Source organism: Physeter macrocephalus, chromosome 20 (assembly GCF_002837175.3).
Source record: "Physeter macrocephalus isolate SW-GA chromosome 20, ASM283717v5, whole genome shotgun sequence".
NCBI lineage: Eukaryota > Metazoa > Chordata > Mammalia > Artiodactyla > Physeteridae > Physeter > Physeter macrocephalus.
The window spans coordinates 12,640,333-12,661,307 of NC_041233.1; the positions used below are offsets into that span (position 1 = coordinate 12,640,333).

Consider the following 20,975-nt stretch of genomic DNA (forward strand, 5'->3'; position numbering starts at 1 on the left):
AGGCTCTAGGCACACGGGCTTCAGTAGTTGTGGCACGCAGGCTCAGTAGTTGTGGTGCACGGGCTTAGTTGCTCCGCAGCATGTGGGGTCCTCCGGGACCGGGGCACGAACCCGTGTCCGCTGCATTGGCAGGCGGACTCTCAACCACTGCGCCACCAGGGAAACCCACGACTTCCTCTTTAACGCTCTCTGATCTGGCTCTGTCCCCATCACTCCATCAAGGCTGCTCTTGCCAAGGCCAGCAGTGTTTCCGTGCTGCCAGGTGCACTGCTACTCTCCACCCCTCATTGCACTTGACCTTGGGGCAAGGACAGACAAAGCTGACCCCTCCCTTCCTGCTGAAATGCTTTATCTTAACCTCAGTGACATCGGATACCAGTTTCCCTTCCCCTTCCCTGGTAGCAACTTCCCAATCTCCTTTGCCAGGTTTCCTCCTGCACCTGACCTCTAACTGTTACATCCTTCAGGATCAGATGGGAGGGTTTTTCTCTTCTCCCTCCATCTTCCACGACTAGGTGATTTCATCTATGTTAGTAGCTTTCTTTAAAATAAATTTTTTATTTTAGAATAGTTTTAGGTTTACAGAAAAGTGGCAAAAATAGTACAGAGAGTTCCTGCATCTCACACACTCGGATTCCCTGTTATTATTATATTATTATTATTTTTTGGTCGTGCCCCGAGGCGTGTGGAACCTTAGTTCCCCAACCAGGGATCGAACCCAGGCCCTTGGGAGTGAAAGCGTGGAGTCCTAACTACTGGACCACTGGGGAATTCCGACAGATGCCCTATTATTAACTTCTTATGCCAGTGTGGTACCTTCATCACAACTAATAAACCAATGTTGACACATTATTATTAACTCAGGTCCATACGTTATCTGGATTTCCTGAGGTTCTGCCTAATGTCCTCTTCCTGTTTCAGGAACCCATTTAGGATACCACATGCTATTTAGTTTTCATGTCTCCTTAGGCACCTCTTGGCTGAGATAGTTCCTGAAACTTCCTTGTTTTTGATGACCTTGTCAGTTTTAAGGTGTATTGATCAGGTATTTTATAGACAAACTGTCCCTCTACTGTCTGATGTTTTCCATGTGGTTAGCCTGGGGTGATTCGTTTTGAGGAGGAAGTATACAGAGGTAAAGGGCCCTTCTCATCACATCATATCAAGGGTACATACTACTGACATGACTGACCACTGTCGATGTTGACCTTCATCTCCCAGATGAGGCAGCGCCTCTCAAGTTTTTCCTCTGTAAAGGTACTTTCTTTTTTTAAATAGCTAAGAAGTTTTTTTGATTATTTATTTAGTTATTTTTTTAATTTTTGGCTGTGTTGGGTCTTAGCTGCGGCACGCGAGATCTTCGTCGTGGTGCGCGGGCTTCTCTCTAGTTGTGGCACACAGGCCGCAGGGAGCCCGGGCTCTGTAGCTGTGGTGCACGGGTTCCAGAGGGCGTGGACTCTGTAGTTTGCAGCACGTGGGCTCTAGTTGAGGTGCGCGAGCTCAGGAGTTGTGGCGCGCAGGCTTAGCTGGCCCGCGGCATGTGGGGTCTCAGTTCCTTGACCAGGGATTGAACTCGCGTCCCCTTCATTGTAAGGTGGATGTTTTAACACTGGACCACCCGGGAAGTCCCAAGGTACTCTTTTTTTCCCCCCCTCCCTTTCACGCTGTATTCTTTGCAAGGAAGTCCCTATCTTTAGCCCACATTTAAAGAGTAGGGAGCTATTTCCACTTCCGTGAAGATGGAGTCTCTATGTCAATTATTTGGAATTCTTCTGTATAGGTGATTTATCTCACCTCCCGTGTTTATTTATTAGTCAGTCATGTGTTTATATCAGTGTGAACCAATGCATATTTGTTTTATGTTTGGGTTATAATCTAATATTACATTATTTATTTTATTGCTCAAATTGTTCCAGTTTTGGTCTTTGGGAGCACTTTCAGTTAGCTCCTATGTCTCTTGGACCTATCCTCATCTTTTTGTTTTTTGAGCTTCTCCTTACTTTCTGGCATTATCAGATTGTCCACGTTCATCTTGTATGTTCCCTGCCCAAGGCCCTAGAAACATCCATTACTTCCAGAGCCCTAGTTCTTTTCACTGGAGAATGGAATTAGAAACCAAGATCTGGGTGGTGGGTATGCCTGCTGCCAGTGGGGGTGTAGATCCTTTTTATTTATTTATTTATTTATTTATTTATTTTTGGTATGCGGGCCTCCCACTGCCGCGGCCCCTCCCGTCGCGGAGCACAGGCTCTGGACGCGCAGGCTCAGCGGCCACGGCCCACGGGCCCAGCAGCTCCGCAGCACGCGGGATCCTCCCGGACCGGGGCACGAACCTGCGCCCCCCGCATCGGCAGGTGGACTCCCAACCACTGCGCCACCAGGGAAGCCCTGTAGATCCTTTTTAAAACTTCAGTATTCCCCATGGCTGATGCAGGCACATGAAAATATGTTAACTGGGAATGTCTTTTTCTCAGGCCACATAAAATAGTGAACAACCTGAAAAAAATTGTTGAAAAAATAATACTGTCCCTCTACATAATCCACATATATAAATCCACATATAAGCAAGAAGATTTTTCATAAGTACTGGGAAATGTACCTTGCAATCAAATTGTGAGATAGCCCTCAAAATATTCCAAGTCAGTGAAAATGCAAGACTGCCAATGCCAGTGTTAACCAGAAATGGTAAGGAAAGAAGAGCCAAAATGCTTAAAATGGAAATGAAAACTATACAAACAGCATAATTCCACTAAAGAAGTGATTAGATATTCTTAATACTGAGAACCACAAACTCTTCCAATAAAAAATAAAGTGAAAAGAAAACTTGAAAATTCAGAGTTTGCTAATGTATTATGTATCCAATGGACTAGATTAGAATAGGAGTAATTCTACCGCCAAATAGGAGATTATAATCTACTTTGATGATATTATAGAAGGTAAAATACGATACAAATGTTCTAAGGCTGGCTGAGAGGAAAAAAAAAATCTAAGTGTTACTTATTATGATGCAGTTTAAGGGAAAACCAACTAGCTTATCTATACAAGCAAGCCCCACATTACAGGAACAGGGGCAGTGAAAGTCAAAATTCTGTGCATGGAATGAAATCTTCCTGCAGAGTATTTGTTACCATAGAAGTTAATATTCCCAACCAAGGCCTCACTTTTGTTTTTTTCTCTCTTCAATGACCACGACACTATATTTAATGAATTGGAAGTTACATGCTTGTAGGTTTAAATAAATCAAAGAGAACATGAATTTATATTAGCATGAATCAGCATCACGATCAACGATAAAAGCCTCCCTCCTTCTTGCTTCTTCCTAACTCATGACTTCCTTTTACATCAATAAATCAGAAAGCAAAGACAACCTTTATCATGGTAACGAAACTCAAGTGCTATTTGGGGAAAACTGAGAGGCGGCTGGGAAGAGAAGCTTCTGGAGAGACCTCAAGGCCACTGCAGAGCAGGAGAAACAGATTCAGGAACATCCTCTGGGCAAGAACAGCCGAGAACTGTGCTGTGGAACTACAACAGAAAGTCATTTTGGTTCACAAACAGCCCCTCTTCCCCCTGTCACATGCCGGAGAGCGTGCCGGCCCCAAGCGGACAAAAGCCGCCACACTTTGTGTTGGACTTTTAAAAAATCACCCCTCTTACAAAAACAAAAAGTCACAGCAGCACAGTGCTTGGGCTGGATCCTAAACTCACAAAACCAAGCCCCTCCTGCCTGCCACTCTCCACGGCCACCTGCGAGGCTGCAGCATTTCTCCTTTGTCAACCTGAAGGGCGTCCCTGGTGTCTAATTATTACAACAGACAAAATGAGATGTCACCCTAACCTGAAGCTGTTTTACTGTCCAAAGCCACAGAACCTTTATTGCTGCCACCCTTGTAAGCCGTCACCTCACTGTATTCTGTGTGAAAGCGCTCCTCCACCGCCCTTCCCCCCGCCCCACACACTTTTTTCCCCAACTCTGTTGAAAATCTGTTTACCAGCGCGCACAAGAACATCAGCCTGGACACTTCAGTCACAAGACACAACCCCTTGGCCGACTACCTTTTCTTTCCTCCCTCCACCCCACTTGCCCCCCCACCACTCTGGCCCCCTGCTTCCTCTTTCTTCCCTGCTGGATCATTTACTTGCCCTCCTGGCCCGAAAGCCCCATGCTGTGTGGGTACCGAGCCAGAGACCCTGGGGAGAGAGTTTTTCAGGGTCAGATGAAGACAAGCATGCCTTTGAGGGAAAGGCTTCTGAGGAGCAAAGCCGGAGGCAGAAGCGAAGCCAGTTCCTTCTTGCACAGCCTGCCTACTAGGGCCGAGGCCCGCTCACCCATCAGTGGAAATAGCAGGAGGCAGCTTGTGCTCGAAAGAACACAGGCTTTGCGTGAAGCAAGACATGCCCTGCCTGGCCACTGCCACTTCCTGGCCATGTGACCAGTAGCTACAGAACCACCAAATGACTGCTTCCTCAATTTTAACACGACGCCTGCATTAATTATTCTGAGGATAAAAAGGAGATGAGGTATGTAGACCATAATGAGAGAACCCATAAGAGATATGCTATGATGCATCTCAGAAATCTGCCCAAGGTTTTTGTCAAAGCACCAGCACTTAAAATCATAGTCAAAGATAGTCTTTTTTAAAAAGGTTTTTTATAGTTAAGTTACTTTTTTGGTTCCAGAAAACCACCAGCTGACACTGTTTTAAAATTGCAAGCTAAGACTCAGTTGTGACAGCACAGATCGTTTCTCATGTTTTTGGACAACACATGACCACTCTCTGTTTACAAGATTTTCATATGCTAGAAGGGAATGTATTCAGGGATACGTTAAATACAGCAGAAACAGAGGTAGCTGAGAACACGTACTCACCAGGTGATATCGGCCGGCTAGAACTGGGAGAAGGTGTGTAAGGGATCGGGCTGGACACAGTGCGAGGTCTTAATCCTTGTGCAGACATCTCGTTAAAATACCTAAGAGGAGTGCGGGAGATGGTTAGAGCCGCCTACATTCCAGTAGTTCCTAAGAAAGCTCCTCCGGGAAAATGTTTGGGGTTCACATCTTGAGGTCAAACTCCTGAATGTTTAGAAATCAATGCTGTAGTGAGGAGACATGTATAATATGGACCCCGGAGCCATGCTGTTCCACTGCTTGGCAAAGCTCTCTCCCCAGGGGCACAGGTGAGGGAATCCGGGGTGTTTTCTCTCAGCATGGAGGCCTGGTGACAGAGCTGTGTCATGCAACAGAGAGGACCAGGCTTTTCTCCATCACGCTATAGCTATGTAGAAATTCACCACCACTGTCCCAAGAATTAGACAAATCCACGTTCTAGTGGCTACCTGTAAACTGTTACTTGAAAGGCAAAACCAAACAAGCCCTCTGAGACGCATATCATCAAATTAGAGATAATGTGATCCCGTGAAATGGATGTCAATTGTCTACAAGGCAGTCCTTGCTTAGCAAACAGTCACGTGTTCAAATGCAGAACGTGGAATATAATAAATGACACATGGGCTGAGCACCTCTGCAGGTCACGCCGTGCCGGGTCTGACTTATTACTGGATTCGGAAGTCACATCAGGCCTCACTTTGTGAACAAGCACAGAGAGCTGATGAGGAGGAATTTCTGCTTGAGAGACTCCCTAATAAGCGCTCCTTCCCAGGCCTTCTGGCCAAAGGAAGGAACGGCCACATGTGCAGGCGTTTCTATCCCAGGAAACATCTCAGCCCTGATATGCAACCAGTTCACGTGAGGAACTTTTAACATAGTATTCCTATGCTAGTTTATTCAACTCGAAGAAAACCAGACTCCCGAGCTTGGCACGTACCTCTCAACGAGCTAACTACCACCAATTCTTCCTACTCTCTTTAGCACAGCCCACCACAGTGCCACGAGGCTGGACCTCTTGTATTCTACAGCCAGTGGGGAGGCTAAGACCGCCTCTTGCTCTTTAAGGAATTAAACACACTTGTAGACGTCTCCAGTGTCTATTTTCTTTCTCCCAAATATGACATCATCATTCCCAGTAGAGACAGCAGATGTCTTTATTGAACAGCTGGACTCTACCTGGGATAATGTGACCTAAAAAGGTAAGGCAAACCTTCTGGAGTGAATACCAATTCTGGAAAAAAAAAAATTTATCTGGAAAGCCTGAAGTAGCTTCAGTGTTGTCACCACAGTCAGAGAAATTGTCCCTCAGAGTACGTCGTACTCAAAATCAAGCACAGGGTACTGTGTGTGTTAATACACGCTCTGCTCCATGTCTTAAGGTAGTTTAAAAAGTAGTTAATAAGTTATCTACTATTGTAACTTATGTTTTCAATGAAATGGTTTTCAGAGGATAAGAGTTTCAGAAAGAATGAGACACTGTCAGCAGCAGATCAGTGAAATTCAGAGTTGAGGTTGATAGTTTTATGATATAAACTGCTGAGAAAGAATCCTCTTTATTCCTTTCAAATGAGGAAGATATTTTTTTTAAAAACAGATCTAAGTCTGTTTTTTATAAAGTTTTTTTAATATAAAAATAGATCAGGAATTCCCTGGCGGTCCAATGGTTAGGACTCTGTGCTCTCACTGCTGAGGGCCTGGGGGTTCCATCCCTGGTCGGTGAACTAAGACCTTGCAAGCTGTGCAGTGCGGCCAAAAAAAAAAAAAAAAAAGTAGATCTTCATTATAGAAGAATTTACATTTTTCATGAAACGATAATACCACTGTCCACAGCAAATTAATCAAAAGCCTTGTTAGCCCTCTGGATCTACTCAATAAGAGAAACAGAGTGCTGATCTGCTAACACTGCCCACATGTGTTCAAACACCATGCTCTGGCATCAACAGCTACTACTAGGTCCTCATAGCCGTTGGCAGACCCTGGCCTGAGGCACTGGCTGCCCAGCCCAGGTGGATGTTGCTTATCTTAACAATCACCTCACTCCCAAGTACAGAGGAGGAGGGCAGGTGGGGAAGGAAAGGAAAATCTGGGTGAGCAAGGAGAACTGAGACATGTCCTCTAGTTAACCAAAGGATGCCTCTCTTATTCCCGCCCATTTCCCAGTGGGACAGTGACGGGACTTGATATCGAGACCTGAGCAGATAAATGCACTGCGTGAGTTCTATTTTTGAAAAGTAGCTGCAAAAAGGTTGAAAAGTTACCAAGTGTGTTAAACCAAAGCCTCTGGCTTTCAACAACTTCCACCCGCCCCCCGCCCCCACACCGTGGACTCTTTCGCCCCCTGGATGTATTTGCTTCCTCAGGCTGTACCGCGCACCACCTGCTCACCTGTACCTAGGGATTAAGATATGCGCCCATGCTCTAAAGAGACGTGGCCCAGGATGAGACGATTCAACGACACCTGCAAACGCTGCCTCCCGACACGAAACCCGCCTCCATGTCTGTCCCACCGAGTAATTTGGGAAAGGCCATTTTTTTTTGTTCTTTTTGTGTTTAAGGAGGACAGTCAAACTTCTTCATTTATCCCATTCTCAGCATCTGCCCTGAGGCCACGGTATACTCATCATCACAATAAATAAACGTTCCTGCCATCTGCTGCCTCATCTTACGGGAGGTGAAGAGGGGCTGGAGCCTGGGCTGCTGTTGTTTTCCCGAGGCTCGTGAGACATGCACGCACCTTTCATCATCCATCTCTAAGCTGGACTCGCTCTCGGAGAGCTGTCGACAGAGGGCCTCTCTTCTCTCCATCTCCCTCTGCAGCTTCCTCTGCAGCCTCAGATTCTCTTCCCTCATGTGACGTTCCTCCTCCAGATACTGCGCCATTTTCTCGGAATCTGAAAAGCCAGAGTTTCTCAATTAAACCACGGTCCGTGCAGTCATGGTCCACTCTTCAAAAAGACGGTGGGGTCCAGCTCCTGTGCCCCAGACCAAGAAGGGCTGAAAGACAGCCATTCTCACTCTCCCACACACAGATGAGATCTGGATTTCAAGTTTAACCCAAGCACCAAGGTTGACCCTCCATTTGCATTTAGAAAAACATACGAAAAGCAGTGCTGTCAGGTCAGGCATCTTCCCTGCCTTCTAAAGTGCTTTCTGTAGAGGAAGGAATGCTGGAGCTACGTGTGGCCTGAGCAGCTCCCAGAGCTCCCTCTATACTGCTGGAGCGGAGAGGGAAGGGGGTCCAGCTGGGGAAACAGACTCAGCCCGCGGGCTCCCCTCCAGGCACCAGTTCTGCGGCCGGTCAACTCCAGACACAGCGGGGTAGGTCACCTATGGGAGCACACCCATGGGTCACACTTGTTAGCACACCCCCCAGTGCACTGGGAGGTGCGGGGCGGTGGGGGCGGGGAGCGGTTTGCACACGGAGAGCCAGTGTACTCAACGTGCTAGGTAACAGTTATAAATCTTTTTATACAACTAGAAACTGACATAACAAGCAACTCTAGATCAATATTTCAAATCAGTCTAGTTTTTGGTGTTTGTGTTACTGTTTCCTGACTTAAGCACAGTCTTTCGGAGTCAAACAGCAGGTAAAGACCTACATGCAGCCTGGATCTTGGGATGGCAGCACGCTTATGACAGATACCCCTTCCTTGGGAGCTGCCCCGTATGCGGAGAGGTCTCTGCTACAGCACCGGCCAGAGCTAACCAGCCCCAGGGCGAGACGCTGGACCCAGGCTAAGCCAGCCAGATCATCATTCCTGCGAATCTGAAATGTGGAACTGATACCTTCCTGGGGCTCTGGAATCGCGTTCTGCTGAGTTGCCTGGACCCACTGTAACCCCTGCCCTTCTGAGCGGCTCTGTGCAGGAGTCTGTGGCGCCCTCTAGCGTCCTTCCAGGCAAAGGGAAAACACGACCCTCCCCGCTTTCCTGGTTTACCTCAGACACAATGTGTTGTTACTAAGGATCTTGAATATCCTTATTTCAGAAATTCAAATGAAAATACCAAAATTATTAAACACTATATCCCTGGGCCGTTTTCAATCTAACCAGAAACCCTGCTGTCTAATCCAGATGCAAAAATCTCTTTAATGGAAGGCATGCTGGGAAAATATTTACAAAGTACACTTTTAATATCAATGATTTAAGTTATTTCATCCCAAATATGTCAGCAGACGGAATTTTTCGCTTGCTCTACAGGCATTGCTACATTGGCCTCCTGGAGTATCTACTGTTTCTAGGCTAGAGGGACAGTTGTCAGAGTAGGTTGCCTTTCTTTTCCATAAATAGGAAAGCTTTGCAGAACTGAGGATTCATGAGGCTTTGAGAATAATTATTTAAGAGGAAACACTGTCTTTCAAAGAAAATGGCAATCCTCTAGCATCTGGGGAAACCAGCAGGGGGATCCTTAAACAATAAGCTACCGACAAGAACATCAGTCACCAGGGGTGATGGCTGAAAAGACCTCCTGGCAGTCTGGCAATTAACCCAGAAGCTGGAGGCACCGAGAAGGCACCAGGCCCACAGCCTCTGGGAGTGAGAGACCCAGGCACAGATGGCTGACGCCGTGGCATTCCTTGGGTGCCCTCTGCTGGCTACCGCACACCTGACTTCAAAGGACTAGATTTACTCTCAGGAGTCCTCCTCTTTCTCCCACAAAGAGCTCCCTAGGACTTAGGGTCCAGAGGTTATGTTGCCCCCATCTTCAGCCGTCTCACAGCAGTCAGTCAAAGATAGTGTCAACTGAGGGTAACTTACAGACAGTCTCCCAAGACATGAGTCCTACCTGATCCCAAGGTGGCCTGTACCTTTTAAATTCCCTTTCAGGTTTATGGCTAGAAAATACTAGCCATATTGGATGGGGTGCCCAGACCCCATCCAAACCACTTAAATCAGAATCCCCGAGGATGAAGCCTCTCCACTGGTCTACCAAAAACTCCCCAGGGGACTCTAATGTCAGTTGAGAGCTACTGGGAGAGTGGTTCAAGTTCAGACACAGCTGGACCTGGGGGAGAGGGACCAAGGGTCCCAGGAGCTTTCAAAGTGGACAAGGTTATCCAACCTAAGGAGGCAGGGCAGGTGGATGAGGACAGTCATTAACTCACTCTACACCCAACCCAAAGCTACTGTGAGCCGCTAAGTGCCACAGCTTTCCCTGTCCTCACAAAATCCAAACAGCACTTTACAGAAGCCTCTGTTGATATCCGCAGTCTCTCCAGAGACCAAACAGTACAGCAGGAAGGAAGCAGAGGAAATAAGATATTCTTCCCAAATTTCTACTAAAAATGTTGTCTGGGGAACAACAAGGCAAGTATATACAAGAAAGAAAAATATAAACTGACAGCAGTGGAAAAGAGTTCAGAAAGGTGCTACAAGACCTGTGTCTGTCCAACACAGCAAAAACTCAAAAAATATCCTAACCTAAAGCAACTAATATTGGAGAACTCCTTGATGTGTTTTCACGGAATACACATCCACTATGGTTCTCAAGCCGGGGTACATATCAGAATCACCTCTATTTAAAAAAATAAGGGAGGACCAGGCTCCACCCCTAGAGTAAAAGCCCAGAACCCTGGATGGGGTTAGACAGGACAGTGGACTCCCAAAGATGTCTGCATCTTAACCCCTGGAGCCCGTGTCCATGTTGCCTTCCATGGCGAAAGAGACTTGCAGGTGTGATTAAATTAAGGACCTTGAGATGGGAACTCCTCCTGGATTATCTGGCTGGGCCCGATGCAATCAGAGTCCTTGTACAGCGAAGGCAGGAGGGTCAGAGTGAAAAGATGTGACAAGAAGCCGAGGTGGGAGTGGTACCAGTGCAAAGGAGCCATGAGCCAAAGAATGCAGACAACCTCCAGAAGCTGGGGGACAAGCAAGAAAGCGGGTTCTCCCTTAGAGCCTTTTACAAGGAACCAGCCCTGCTGACACCTTGATCTTCGCCCAGTGAGACCTATTTTGAACCCAGGCCTCCAAAAAACTTGATATAATAAATTTGTGTTGTTTTAAATTACTAAGTTCATGCTCATTTGTTCACAGCGGCAACAGGAAACTGAACACACTGTACTTCTTAAAGGCTCCCAGGATAACCTTGATGCACCCATCCCAGATGCACTACTGGACTAGAACTTGAAATCAACTTCGGAGAAGAAAACATAAAGATAAGAAGCACTGAAATTTTAAATGCACATTTCATCTGACTCAGGCAAATCCACGGTGTGGAATTTACCCCGAAGGTGTGTGTGCACAGGTATCAAACGTTTGTACAGAGATGGTCACTATGGTTGTAGCATCACCACCCAAAGGGGTCTGTTGGCAAGGGATGAGTTAAATAAGTTACAGTGTATCCACATGCTCAAATACTACAGAGCCTTTAACAGGGGGAGTGGACTCCCCTGGCGGTCCAGTGGTTAAGACTCCGTGCTTCCGAAGCACAGGGCGCGGGTTCAATCCCTGGTCGGGGAACTAGGATCCCACGTGCCGCACGGTGCAGCCAAAAGATTTTTTAAAAAAAGAGGCAAGGGGGCTTCCCTGGTGGCGCAGTGATTGAGAGCCCGCTTGCTGATGCAGGGGACACGGGTTCGTGCCCCGGTCCGGGAAGATCCCACATGCCTCCGAGCGGCTGGGCCCGTGAGCCATGGCCGCTGAGCCTGCGCGTCCGGAGCCTGTGCTCCGCAACGGGAGAGGCGACGACAGTGAGAGGCCCGCGTACCGGAAAAAAAAAAAAAAAAAAAGAGGCAAGGGGAGGAAGGCACCTCTGTATATACTGGCAGGGAAAAAACTGTAAGACATAGTGAGTGAAAAGAAAAACGCAAAAGGGTATGTTCATTGTGCTACTATTTGTATAAAAGAAGTCTATACACACACACACACACACACCCGAAGAGTATATTAAAAATGTGTTAATTGTGAGAACTGGGCCGCTGGGGATCAGGGGTGAAAGGGAGACTTATTTTTCCCCTGCATACCTTTCACTGTATTATCTATTCAAATAAGTTGAATGGCCTAAAAACCAAAACACAAGAAACCCAAGTGAATGCAGAGTGATGTAATCAAGTGTCCAGAGATTAATTAGTTCCTTTGATTTCCAAAACTAAAAAGGAGAAATTTCAAAAGCATTTATTCCTCAACCACCATGAACAATCGTTAGCTGAGGCCAAATTTCGGTGGTAAAGAAGATAAAGACTATTCTCTGCCTAATGCCCCCAAAGTACACTGGAGTCTCCTGCACTGCTTTTGTTAGCACCATCCTGAGAGATGAACACCAGGGAGAAGGTTAGAAATAGTACCTCTGATATAAAATAGGTAACTAATGGGGACCTACTGGATAGCACAGGGAACTCTACTCAATATTATGTAACAACCTTACACAGGAAAAGAATCCCCAAAAAAGAGTGGATATATGTGTATGAATAACTGATTCACTTTGCTGTACCACAGAAACTAACACAACACTGTAAATCAACTATACTCCCATAAAAATTTATTTAAAAAAAAAAAAAGAAAGAAATAGTACCTCTGATTCTGGACCATCCTGAAATCGTGTGATTTTCTAGAAGTATTCTAAACTATTTGCCCTGCCCTACTTTAATTTTTTTTTAAATAATGTAGTCCAGAATGACAGACATAGAAATATGTACTAGCAATGAAACACAATATGAATTTGATTTATACAAATTCAATAGTAAATATAGGTAAAACTCTATACTTGGTTAAGTGGATTAATTCTGTGGACAGATGACCAGTGACACCAAGGCTACGTACGCTGTAACTGGGCAGCTCTCAGTTGCTTCTTCAGCCTCTCCACTTCATTCTTTAAAAACCTGATGTGTCGCATCATGTTTTCTGGAGAGTCGATCTCCATGGAGATGTCTCTAGGCGATGGGGGAGCGGACACCGGCTGGTCTAATTTCTCCTGCAGGATTCTTCATCGAAAAGAAAATTCCAACAATGAAAAACAGTTTGCCTTTAAAACACAAAATGTTCATTTGATGCTCACCATCGTCTATTTAAAAAATACATGAATAAGTTCTCAGCAATCAGAAAAATAAATAAATAAAAGACAAAAACAACAAATTCTAGTCGGGAGGTTTAACAGCATGCTCATGTTAATCGCCAAAATTCATTGAATTGTTTGACTCCTGTGCCCATTTTCCATCAACTTCTGGTCACCCTTACCTGACAGTCAAGTCAAAGGGCAGAGCTGAAGGAGCCACCTTCCTTTTTCTCCTTTCAAACGGCCACTGGTAATTAAGCCTTACTGAAAAAAAAAGTCTGTAACACTGGCTTCTGATTATCATGCCGGAATACACTGGGTAATCAGAATGATCCGCTGACTAAACGGTCCACATGCTGGGTCGGAGGGAACGGCGACACTGGAGGAATTTCCGCTCAAGGCTTTCAGCTGAAACTTACAAACTACAGACTGACTCTCCTTGGAAAGTGACATCATGTAAAGAGACTGACTTCTCAACTCCCCTCCTGAAAAACCAATCCTGAAGGTATGGCAGACTGCACTGAAGGCCCTTTGCTTCTGGCCACAGCAAAGGTAAAAAGAGTTAAAAAAACAAAACCAAAATGTACTGGGTTAATAACTGGTGGTGCCACCTTCTCTACCAATTATCATTATTTTGAAGCACATAAAACATGAATATTCTACAAAGTGACAATTTCATAATGTTCGATGCAATAATTTGGTACTTATATCTATAAAACCTCCCACTGCTTTTTGCAAAGGAAGACAGACTAGCAACAGACCTCTCTGCCCCTTTTATAAGCTGCTGGGAAGTTTCTGGTTTAGTTTGGTTTTCACCTTTTTACCTTTGGGTTTACCCAAGTGCAAACTGTGAATTACCTTCGGGCCTAGACTTGTTGAGAAAACTAGCAGGTTAAATATTGTAATGGTCCCTCCGTCTATTATATGAAATAATTTTTCAAGCTTCAATTTATTAGCACTACTGTAATAAGGCAAAACACAGCTGATTCAACTACTGCTTGAATAATTCCCTATAGATGTACCTCAGATTGTCAGTTTTCTTAAAGCCTGGGGTATGGCTCTATGTTGCAAATCTTGAGATGAACTCAATTTATGGATGTTCATCCAAACCAAGTACTTACGGCAAATGTCTCTGGTTGGCAAACAGAAGATAGTGGTGAAGTAGATGAATGAGTATTTTTTCAAGGAGCTCCCTTTCTACACCCAGACACACATCCCACCAACAGAACCTCCTGCCATTATTCAAGTTCCGATCCACCCACCCCAAAGCACACAGTACTTAAATCTAAGGGCCCAACCGGATCTTGCACGCAGGGGTTCAAGAAATATGTGCTGCTGAGTATTCCATATCCATGTACATATATTTAACACCAAGAACCCTAACCTTAAATATGTACCAGTATTTCTTTATAGCAAGTCTTAAAACACACAGATGATCATTTTTTTTATCAAAATCCCACCCTTCCTAATGAAGTAAGTACCTTCTAGAAATGTGTGATAATTCACAGTACACAGCACATATCCTAAGCACTTCAGAAAATGAATGGGGGAAGCCAGTTCAATTAGGTAAAAAGCTGGAACTGCAACCATCCTCTAGAACAATAGAGGGGAACAATAGCTCCTTAATGAATTTCTTCACAGGCTTTAATAACAAATGAAAAGAAATCGGGTCAGTGAGGGAGAAGTAAAAAGAAGTGACCAACAGGAGGATAGGCTATCAACATTTTTTCCACTTGTCAAATTAAAATGTCCCATTGTCATTTCTCGGTCACACCCAGCAAGCTACCCCACTCCTCCAACACACACATACATACAGAACACCGAACAGCAAGACTAAACAAACCGCTTTTCAGCTTCAAGTTTATCCATCCTTTTCCAGAGACGATTCACTAGCGCTTCTTGTTCTTGTTCCAAAGTATTTTCAAGGTCAATCTTCTCTCGTCTCAGCTGAAGGAAGGAAAACAGTTTTACTGAGAATTGTAGACCACTTAAACTTCGTTAATTAGATTTTTTTTGATTGGACCATTAGGACTCCTTTTCATGGAGAAAACTGCAAAGCAATGGCCAGTTTTCTGGCACAGATACATTAAGCGCATCTAGTTCTTAAACTTTAATTGAGAACATCAAGACAGGTTCATTCTTTGATGTTAAAGCTTAATTGCTACCTGGTATGTGAATCACATTGGTTGCTTCAGCATTTATTCAAGGCACATGGAAAGTCTTCCTTAAAGAGGGTTTGAGGAGTTCTGCTTACTAGGTGTCCCAGGACTTAACTGGGTTTGTCCCCCCAAGGCCTGCATGTAGTTCAACATTAAACCAGAAAGGTTATATTACTATTTATATAAATAACTCAAATACCTGAAGACAATTCTATGTAGTGGTTAACTGGTACACATAAATATGTCCTAAGATATAAAAAGCATATGCAAAAAGGATAAATGCCGAATTCACAATACAGGTTACCTATGAGGAGGTAGGGAAGAAGGGAAATGTGATTGGGGGGGGCAGTTGCAGAGGGAACCCCAAACTGCATTCTACTTCATAAAAAGAAGCCATATGCAGAAGCAATTAATTTAATCCACTAATATAGAGTAGTATGCAAATACAGAGAACAATGTCAGACACTGATTAACAGGGATGATGTAACAGGGAACTGAGTCAGAAATGTCTGCCCTCAGGGGCCTTACATTGTAGTGGGGGCCAAGAGAGTAAACGAAACAAATTATAGACTTTGGTAGAGGGTGAGAGAGAGATGAAGAAAAAGAGGGCTAGTGACGGGGGTAGAAAGTGCCACAATGAACAGATTTCACAGAGCCAGGTAGAGGGAATGTGTGATATCATTCTTTGTATTTGTCTATATGCTTGAGATATTACGTAATTTTAATAGGAATCTTTTTTAAAAGGGGGAAAAGGTTGTGTTACTGCCCCATGCTGTCTCTTCAACCAACAGAAATTTACCTTTTCAGTCACAGGCTCAACAAATTATTTTTGATTGCACAGCTGTAAAGACGTCGAAGTAGCAGAGTTCGTATCTTTTTAGCAGGTTAGAGGCAAGCTTCTCTTTGATCAAAGATCCCTATATATACAGTAAAGTGAGACCAATTCCATGGACAAAAGGTAGTCTTTTATTTATTTATTTATTTTTTGTGGTACGCGGGCCTCTCACTGTTGTGGCCTCTCCCGTTGCGGAGCACAGGCTCTGGACGCACAGGCTCAGCGGCCATGGCTCACGGGCCCAGCCGCTCCGCGGCATGTGGGATCTTCCCGGACCGGGGCACGAGCCCGTGTCCCCCGCATCAGCAGGCGGACTCCCAACCACTGCGCCACCAGGGAAGCCCAAAAGGTAGTCTTTTAAAGCAACCAAAGCAGACAGACCTTACGCCACAAGTGAATGAGCCAAGATCACACAGAGTCAACTGGAAACATGGCCTCGGTACACTTTCTTTGCATGGGGAAAGGCAGAGGAGTCACACTGAGTCGGAAGCATTCTGTGCTGAAGCTTGGAGCCGCCTAATGCACAAATGCTCCTCAAGATATTAAACAGTTCCTACCTGCAGTGAGGAGGAGAAACCCAGGAACACCTCGCAGAACTCCTAAGAACCTTGGTGATCCTCTGACCACATTTTGGGCCAAGCATTGAAGTACAATTCACAGCCATTTGTTTAAAGAAACAAAATGCCAAGGCATTTACCCTTTAAGGACTCTATTCCCAGGTTTAACTAAAACATGATAGGGGGTACTTAGTAGGTGAGAAAAAAATTCAAGCAAGGCATCGTTTTGTAGTGGAGATGCCTGGTAGAAACTTATGCCCAACGACTTTTAATTTTAGAGTAATCATGCACCATGCTAATCAGTAACTCTGAAAAGCCAAGTCAAGACAAAGCTCTCTTTGCCTACGTATAACTGACTTGGCATGTGGCTCTGGGTAGGTACTCACCTGCCCTCATCTACGCTGGCCTTGATGACGGCCGAGGTCCCTTCCAGAGCCACCCCACTCTATCATTCTCCGTCAATCCAAGAGGGCAGCTGTCTTCAGTCTGAACTAGCTCCGTAAGAGATTTTTAGAGCCAGAAGCAGCAAGAGAAATAAACTAAATCCACCCTTTCATTTTAGAGCTGAGGAAACCACTGGCCTGGGAGATGGTGTGACTCAGGAAAAGTGATGGATGCTGCCAGAAGAGGAATGGGTATCAGTCACCATGGTGACCAAAAGAGCTGGGTCCCATCCAACCAGCGAGTTCAGAGCATCTTGAGGGGCAAGGAGGATTTGGGGTAAATTATCCAATAATACTTGGGAGTAGCCGAGTAGGGGTAGCTTAGTGAGTCTGAGAGTATGAAGAAGCAAATAAGAGAGCAGGAAAAACAGGAGGTGAAAACAAACACGAATCTCAGCTTCTTTTTGGTACCTATTGGTAGAGCTACCAGCTATCAATTTGCTGCCCACTTCAGTGAACCAAGGCCTCCTGGGGGTGCAACTTGGGTTTGCAGTACCAGTTTGCTCTACTAATTTGTTTCCATGAAGCAGGCAACACAGGAAGCCCAGCGCAGCAGCTTGGATTTGGGTGTTTCATTACACAGGCTGGCAGTGCTATGGGAGTCCATATTCTCTCTGGCCTTAGAAAGAACAGGGCTTCCAGTCTTATTTTTTCAGCTAAAAAAATCTTAACTTTTCAGCATCGCTGAGGAGCTCTTACACTAAAGACCAGAGAAGTTAGAGGAAATGGTACTAATTATGATCATGATTAATTCCCCCTGAAGTTCTTTATCAGAGCTGCCCTTCCATCTCCTGTCCATCTAATCCCACAGCCTAAAAAGAGTCCACACCAGTACTGTCAATTCGGATAGAAGCAGATTTTCAGTGCTTGCATCGCCCTGAGATCAAACAACCCTCAAATCTGACGGTATACGTTAAATTTACAGCGTACAAAGTCAGAAATTCCTGCTGGAATGGAAACAGCAGCCCAGTGCTGCATTCCTTGCCTGTGCAGATGATCTTTTCTATGCTGGTCTCCATCTGTAATACTCTCCCCCATCTCCTTCCTCATAATAGCTAATGGCCTTTGAAATTCAGTGTTTGCACAACAGGCACCTACTCTCTTCCACTGCCAGACATCAAATTCTCAGGCTAACCCCAAGCCCCTTCTGACTGCATAGTCTGTGAGCACGCGGCAGCAACCGATATAGCCTATTCGTAGGATATTTATTTGAAAGGCTGCTTTGTAATTAAGTCAGGTCAGTGGCCTCCCAGCCAAACTCTTTACTCATCTTCAGTAGCCCTTCCTCCCACTGAAAGTTAATTAACGTGGCACCAAGAGTTGTTATTATATTCCCCAAATAAATACACAGCTTCTTTAATGGATAAACTTAGAGCGCAAAAAGAGAGCTGGCTCCTCTGAATTCACAGCCCCCCCCAGCTGTGTCTTTGCAGTGGGCAGACACTCACCACTAAAAAAGCAGAAAAAGGGGGCAGAGCCAAGAGACGGCTCTCAACACCATCGCACTTCTCTCAGCGCAGCATTTTCCCATTTAAAGAGAACCATGATGCTGGGCTGGGGGGAGAGGTGGCAGAAAGGAGTACTTGGCCAAAAAGAAGCCTGATGAGAACTTTAGCAGGACCGCTGTGCTCAACGATAGAATTTTGAAAGGTTTTAGTGCACCTTTCCAAGCTACTTTGTTTTAGCCTAACCGCCATATTATCATCATTTCTATGGGAAAATATATTTTGAACCCCAAACATCTGACTGAAAAAATGAATTCTGGAAGGCAGCCCATGACAACTCATCCATGTAAGGGCTACCACATACACGGAACACAGACATAAAGTTTGTTACAACGTACGGCAAAAAGTACTTAGAATGATGGTGATACAAGAGGTGCACACCAGACGTAAGAAATAGCAGAGTACTCTAAGACCTGCATTGACCAAACTCTTATTAGTTGGCTAACTGTTTTTTGTTTTTTTAAAGCGATAGGGGTAAATCCTAAGAAAACAAATGGGTGTGGGGATTAACACAATCCCCCCAAACTTTCCAAGTTAGGTGGCATCTGAGAGCCATTAACAGTTCAGCCCGATTTCCTATCAATTTGTTACATAATACCACAGATGTTCATAGATATACCTTGGAGGTATATCAGAATCACCTGGGAAAATAAAAGTACAATATTCAAAACATGACTAAATCACAGTCAGAAAAATGAATGCAGTTTCTGCAATGGACTGAATGTTTGTGCCCAAAATTCCCATGTTGACGCCTAAATCCCCAGTGTGATGGTATCTGGAGGTGAGGCCTTTGGGAGGTAATTAGGTTTAGCTAAGGTCATGAGGGTGGGACCCCCATGATAGGATTAGTGTCCTTTCTAGTCATGAGCGACCTTGCAGCTTGCTGCTCTCTGCTCTCTACCAACTGAGGACACACACACAGTCAGCGGTCAGCAGAACTCCATCAAGCTAGCACCCTGATCCTCGACCTCCAGCTTCCAGAACTGTGAGAAATAAATTTCTGTTGTTTATAAGCCAGTCTGTGTTGTTATAACAGCCCAAATGGGCTAAGACAGTTTTGTTTATACTGCAAGAGTAGAGACAGTAAAAGATATTACCTCATTCCATCCTACTTTGCCAATACATCTGAGTTAATCATAGTTTTACTTATATATAGGAAAGAAGTGACTAACAGGATTCATGAAGGGGCTATTAAAACATACCACATGCAAATGATGTGAAACGCACTGAAATCATGCACAATGGTCCTTGCTCTGTGGCAAAGGTCCCTCACAAATTAAAGCAACAGAGACAAGTAAAGTAAAACTTAAACACTGCCTCTGTTGGTGTGGCAATCAGCGGAATTTTGCTTAGCCCTGGCAGTTTTCCTAGGCTGGAAGACGTCAGACCTTTGCCTTCTGGAAAACATATATATATCTTTTTTTTTTTTTTTTTTTTTTTTTGGTGGTATGTGGGCCTCCCTCTGCTGCGGCCTCTCCCGTTGCGGAGCACAGGCTCCGGACGCGCAGGCTCAGCGGCCATGGCTCACGGGCCCAGCCGCTCCGCGGCATGTGGGATCTTCCTGGACCGGGGCGCGAACCCGGTTCCCCTGCATCGGCAGGCGGACGCGCAACCACTGCGCCACCAGGGAAGCCCCAACATATATATATCTTTAAGAAATCAAGCAGCCAATTTGTGTTATAGATAAGACAGGTGTTCACAGACTACAGAGCTCCCAAGGTACCTATTTGATCAATCAAGCTGCAGATGGTTTCAGAATTAAAAACAAGTTCTAGTTCATCACCACTGGCGTGTGTAATGTTGAGCCCAGAAAGAGCCAATGGAAGTTCATCAGTAAGGAGCAAGAGACAAGGAGAGAAAGGATGACCACTTTCAAGTCTAGGTGGTCAAAAATTACAGTTGAAAAGAAATTAAAAAAAAAAAAAAGAAAAAAAATTTATCTATGTGCATCAGAAATATACTGATAGGGTGACCTCCCTGGTGGCACAGCAGATAAGATTCTGAGCTCCCAGTGCAGGGGCTCGGGTTCAAGCCCTGGTCAGGGAACTAGATCCCACATGCATGCCGCAACTAAGAGTTCACATGCCACAACTAAGGAGCCAGCCTGCTGCAACTAAGAAGGCTGTGAGCCACAACTAAGGAGCCTGCCTGCCACAACTAAGACCTGGCGCAACCAAATAAATAAATAAATATTTTTTAAAAAGAAAAAGAAATATACTGATAGAAGGAATTCCCTGGTGGTCCAGTGGCTAGGACTCCACACTTTCACTGCTGAGGGCCCAGGTTCCATCCCTACTCTGGGAACTAAGATCCCACAAGCCACGCGGAATGACCCCAAAATGAAAAATATATATATATACTGATAGAGAACAGAAAAAAATGCAAAAAAAAATCATGAAGAACTATATAGCAAGATAAACAGGGTCGGCCCTTAGGTGAAAGTAATGTTGGTGGTAATTTATCTTCCTACCTTTTCCAGCTCCCACCCAATTTTTTAATGAACATTTACTATTTTTATAGCAAAAAAATTTAAAGACATCTAATCTTAAAAATTAACAATTTCCTAATAGTACATCCATTAATTTAGGATATTAAT

At 44.8% G+C, this 20,975-nt stretch overlaps 1 protein-coding gene across 1 annotated transcript in view; it reads right to left on the bottom strand.

Moving 5' to 3' along the window:
* Positions 1–20,975, bottom strand: part of CCDC6 (coiled-coil domain containing 6) — a 65,323-nt gene that overhangs the window by 11,523 nt on the left and 32,825 nt on the right. Inside the window, exons 4-7 of the mRNA XM_028481424.2 lie at positions 14,724–14,827; positions 12,649–12,809; positions 7,623–7,779; positions 4,871–4,971 (exon numbers count right to left, since the gene is read on the bottom strand). Coding sequence (XP_028337225.2) covers positions 4,871–4,971; positions 7,623–7,779; positions 12,649–12,809; positions 14,724–14,827 — 523 coding nt within the window. The remainder of the gene's footprint in view (positions 1–4,870; positions 4,972–7,622; positions 7,780–12,648; positions 12,810–14,723; positions 14,828–20,975) is intronic.